The 5,111-nt window shown below is 57.0% G+C and overlaps 1 protein-coding gene across 1 annotated transcript; it reads right to left on the reverse strand.

The window, feature by feature from the left end:
• Positions 1–3,136: 3,136 nt before the first annotated feature.
• CEBPE (CCAAT enhancer binding protein epsilon) lies at positions 3,137–4,725 on the reverse strand. The gene is made up of 2 exons (XM_008158510.3): positions 4,061–4,725; positions 3,137–3,476 (listed from the first exon to the last, which is right to left on the reverse strand). Exons 1-2 carry the CDS (start codon positions 4,568–4,570, stop codon positions 3,141–3,143), a joined length of 846 nt encoding a protein of 281 aa, XP_008156732.1. The 5' UTR covers positions 4,571–4,725; the 3' UTR covers positions 3,137–3,140.
• Positions 4,726–5,111: the final 386 nt, after the last annotated feature.

Here is a 5,111-nt window from a genome sequence, read left to right on the forward strand (position 1 = left end):
GTCTTATTCACCACAGTATTCTGGGCACCTTGCAAGGGCCTGGCACAGGAAAGATGCTCAATAAATACTTGTGAAGTGTTACTTTGGCCCAAACGAGTTGAGGTCAGTTAAAAGCCTCATTCAAAAAGTGTGACATCGGGCCCTGGCCAGTGGCTCAGTTGGTTGGAGCATCATCCTTGTACACCAAAAGGTTTTGGGTTTGATCCCTGGTAGGGGCATATAACTAGGTTGTGGGTTCAATACCCCGTTGGGATGCATTTGGGAGGCAACCGATCGATCAGTGTTTCTCTCTGTCTGTCTCTCTCTCTCTAAAAATAAATAAACAGCCTGGCCGGTGCGGCTCAGTGGTTGAGCATCCACCTATGTATCAGGAGGTCATTGTTCAATTCCTGGTCAGGGCACATGCCTGGGTTATGGGCTCAATATCCAGTAGGGGGCATGCAGGACGCAGCTGATCAATGATTCTCTCTCATCAATGATGTTTCTATCTCTCTCTCTCCCTTCCTCTCTGAAATCAATAAAAATACACTTTAAAAAATAAAAGAAATTTGCCAAAACCGGTTTGGCTCAGTGGATGGAGCGTTGGCCTGTGGACTCAAGGGTCCCAGGTTCGATTCCGGTCAAGGGCATGTACCTTGGTTGCGGGCACATCCCCAGTAGGGAGTGTGCAGGAGGCAGCTGATCGATGTTTCTCTCTCATCGATGTTTCTAACTGTCTCTTCCTCTCTGTAAAAAATCAATAAAATATATTAAAAAAAAATAAAAAATAAAAGAAATTTTAAAAGGTGTGACATCTGGCTACCTGTCGTCTCCCCCTGGAATATGACCTGCCACGGAGGATGGGATGTGCTCAGCACTCTGTGTCACACTGGGCCGGGTGTTCCCTTCTCTCCCAGTGGGGCTTCTCCAGTCCTGGTGCCAGCCACCCACCCTGAGGAGCCCCTGGGGTGGTGGGGGCTGGGAGGAGACACAATTCAGAACTGTGGGAAAGAAGCCTGGGGTTAATGGTGAAGCAACCCAGGTCCCATCACCCAGAACCCTGAAAATAAGTCAGGGGGCAGTGGTCTTGAGGTGGGAGGAGGAAATCCGGAGGTTGAGTCACTCAGGGTGTTCTGTACAAACCCCCCTTATGCAACCCATCCCCCTGGGCTGAAAGGAAGGTGCAGGATTCTCCCAGGCATTCACAGAAACTGGCACCTCCCCCTTCCAAACTCAGACGGCTCCAGTGGGTGAAGTTCAGATCTGTCTGCCCAAACCAGACCGGGGACTGGGGATCCAGGGCACAGATGTAGAAGAGATGGTGCTCGAGAGACACCAAGGCAAAGGCAGGAGAGGGATGAGTCCTGGGTAAGGCAGGCATGGTGCCCATGAATGCCCAAGATGTGGGAAGGCTCTGACACTGGGGATGTGGAGAAAGGGAGAACAGGGAGGATCCGGACCCCAGTCTTTCTGCGTCTCACAGAGTGTTTCCTTGATGTCTGATGCAGGCCTTCTCAGCCGTGGCTTACAAGTCATTGGTGGTCTAGAGGAGAGTCTAGCCTGTATTGTGTCTCCCTGTTTCTGTCAGGCACTCCTGATCACTTACGAATGAATTCAGTTGCCCTGCCATGTGCTGTATACCTCTGAGGGGAGGTGTGAGCTCAGGGTAGAGAGACAGGTGCCTGTGCTGAGACAGCAAAGGGACTGAGTGAGCGTTAGGACAATGTCTCTCATGCCCTCAACCGCGTTATCTATAAAATGTGGCTCACATTATCTTGCTTCTCTGAGGGCCAAGCCCACTGGATGATCTCTTGAGGTCTTTTCTAGCCCTTATTTTGATCTATAATTTTATGGAGCTAATCTTGGTTCTGCCTCTAACCAATTGTGTGATTCTAAGTCCCTTCCCGTCTCTGAGGCCTCAGTTTTCTTACCTGAAAAAATGAGAAGTTTACATGAGATCTCTGAGGTCCTGTCAGTTCTAGCAAAGTGGAATAATAACTGTTCACACTGACCCTGGCACAGGCCGTGTTCATCTATGAACATAACAGCACTATGAGGTGGGGGCTAGCCCTACTCCCATTTTGCAGATGAGGAAACTGCAGCACGGAGAGAAGTAGCTGGCTCGAGGTCACGCAGCTAAGTAAGCAGCAGAGGGAAATTCAAATGGACGCTCTCAAGCATTGTACTACTGTGCGTCTTAGGTGAGAGTTCTGTGAAGAAGAAAACACTTTGGACACGGGGTTTCACGATCATGATCAATTTTCTCATAAACAAACAGGCCTCCAGACCTTTCCCAACGGATTCATCCCCTAAGCGCTCGGATGCTCCTGCGTTAGGGCCCCAGGGGATGAGGGACAAAGATGGGAGCGGGTGGGAGGGAGCCATGGGGACACGTCAATGGGGTAGACTGAAGCTGTGGATCTGGAGAGAAGAGACTAAGTGCTGGATCAAGAGCTAACGTCCACAAGTATAGCAGAGTCATCTGGAATTTTCCCCTTGGTCACCTGGGGCAGGAGCTCCCGGGTGATACCTCCAGGTGACGGAGAGCAGGGCTTGGGTCAGCAGGGTCTGGGTGGTGCTAGGTCTTCCTCCAAGCCACAGAGCTCTGTTAGGACAGTAACCAGAGGCCGCTCTAGGTCCTGTGGGATGCAGGAGGGCGCCTTCAGTGTCCAGAGGACGGGGGCGGGGGGCGGAGCGGGGAGACAGAGTGGCAGACACACTGTCTGTCCAGGTGGTGTTTTGGGGGAGAGCTGTGGGCAGCGTATCTGCTGAATATTTGGAAATATTCCCAAATATTCACTTGGGCATGGAAGCAAGAGGTATGCAGAACTAGCCACATGCATTCCCAGGCGCTTGCTACAGCTCCATTTGCTGCCTTTCCTCTGCGTGGCCGAGGCGCACACACAAACACACACTCACACAGGCCCAGGCCCAGTGTACAGCCCCAGTACCAAGTCATCGTGCACTTTTATTCAGCTTCAGAACCATAATGCTGAGGCCTGCCCTCCGCCCTTGCCGCCTGCTGCCATTTGTCCGTGGTTTATGTCTCAGGCTTGGCCTGTGAGGGGCTCTAGGACGCCAGCAGGGCAGGGGTCCCCAGGGTCAGGCGGGGGGGGGGGGGGCGGGAGGGGGGTAAGGTGCCCATAGTCTACCAGCCGGACTCAGCTGCAACCCCCCACACCCTTGATGAGGTTGGCGGCCTCGGGGATCTGGCGGAAGAGGTTCCGAAGGGTGTCCAGCTCCTGGGTCAGCTGCTCCACGCGGCTGCGGAGGCGCTCGTTCTCTGCCATGTACTCCAGTACCTTCTGCTGCGTCTCCAGAATGCGCCTCTTGGCCTTGTCCCGACTCTTGCGCACGGCGATGTTGTTCCGCTCCCGCCGCAGCCGGTACTCCAGGCTGTCTTTGTTGACCGCCTTCTTGCCCTTGTGCGAGGGGCCCGCTGGAGAGGGAGCCTTCAGCAGGGGACTGCAGGGGGGCGCGGCAGCAGCCATAGGGGCCTGGAGGGGGAGGCACAGAGAGGGACAAGAGGTGAGGGCTGGCCAGGAAGCAGAGTGGAGGCAGGGCAGCGAGGCCGGCAGCCAGAGCACCCTTGGGCCTCAAAGGGATACGGGTTCCAGAGCCAGCTCCTGGGTCCCAGTCCGAGCAGCCTCTGCCTGCCGGATGCACAGGGTCCCGGCTCTGACTAAAACTCCCTTTCATGCTGCACACTCTCTGAGGGTACTTTCCTTCAATCTATCTTGAGTCTCCAATTCTGTGATCAGCAAGCATTTCCTCTTCTAGAAGCAGGCGGCAGGGAAACGAGAGGTGGGCGGCAGAGAAGCTGGGGGGCCTGAGGTCAGGCAGGTCAGCTGGCCACAGGGACTGCAGGACATTGGGCTTCAGGGGGGAGCGGATCCACAGAGAAGGAAGCAGGGTCATGGTTGGGTGGTGGGTGCAGAGAGCTTTGGGGTGAGTCAATTTCACAAAGCAACGCCAAGCACAGACTCACAAAGAATGTAAGCAGGAAGCTCAGAGTTCCCCCATCCACAGGGGCCTCTCTCCAGCCCCGGGAAGGCACGGAGGAGAACTGACCTGCTCTTACCTTGAGGACACGCAGGGGCTGGCTGGGCGCTGCTAGAGCCGGGGGCAGGTGCATGGCCGTCTGCCCACAGTGTGCCACTTGGTACTGCAGAGGATTGTAGCCGCTGCGGCCGGCCCCGCGGCTGCCCTCGGGGCCCCGAGGCTCCTCCTTCACAGCCACCGCCCTGGGGTCGTAGCTCCCCGGGCTGCTGTAGATGCCAGGTCCCAACGCCTTCCTGTCGGGGCCGAAGGTGTGTGGGGGGTAGGCGAAGGGCCGAGGGTCAGGCGGCAGGTAGTGGGGGAACGCCGGGGCTCCGGAGCCCTTGAGGCCTCGGGCCTCCGGTGATGGCTTCACAGCGAAGAGGTCGGAGAGAAGCTGCTCCTCCCCAGACTCGATGTAGGCAGAGAGGTCGATGGAGGCCTCATGCTCGCACATGTCCCCCAGCTCCCCAGGCCCCGCGCGGGCCCCTGAGAATTCGAGTGGCTGCTGGCCAGCCCGGGGCTCACACTCGTAGTAGGTCCCGTGGGACATGGCCGGTCCGCCCCCTGGGCTCCCCGCCCCCGGGCCCTGCTCTTGGGGCACCTTGGGATGCCCGGTCTGCTCTTCCTCGACCTCCCCCTGCCCTAGATTTGCCCTAGATCTGCCCTCTGGGGCTCCTCGGTCACCCACTCCTGCCTGGCCTCTCTCCTCCCTCCTCTGTTTCCTTTTCCTTCCTCTGTAGTCAATGCAGCTTTTCTCTTCCCTTTTTTCCCCCCTCTCTCCCTGGGGTGACTCAGGGAGGGGCAGGGCGCACCCCGAGGGAGGGATGCGGGCCTCAGAGAAATGGGGGCCCCAGCCTAGCTAGCGGTTGGGCACTCTTTGGTCGGGATCCAAGTCCGAGCTCGGAGCTGCCCAGGAGCTGGTGCTTCTGGGCACACCGCCCCGTCCCCGCGGAGCCCAGGGCACGCCAGCGTCCTTGCTGAGGGCAACACCTCCCTCTGAGAGTCCTCTTCCCTCCAACTCCCAAAACGTTCTGTGCAGAATGAGGTGCCAAGTCAGAATGAACAGAGAACACCCTCTTCCAGTGCCGACC

The sequence above is a fragment of the Eptesicus fuscus genome, chromosome 5 (assembly GCF_027574615.1).
Source record: "Eptesicus fuscus isolate TK198812 chromosome 5, DD_ASM_mEF_20220401, whole genome shotgun sequence".
In the NCBI taxonomy this organism is placed as follows: Eukaryota; Metazoa; Chordata; class Mammalia; order Chiroptera; family Vespertilionidae; genus Eptesicus; species Eptesicus fuscus.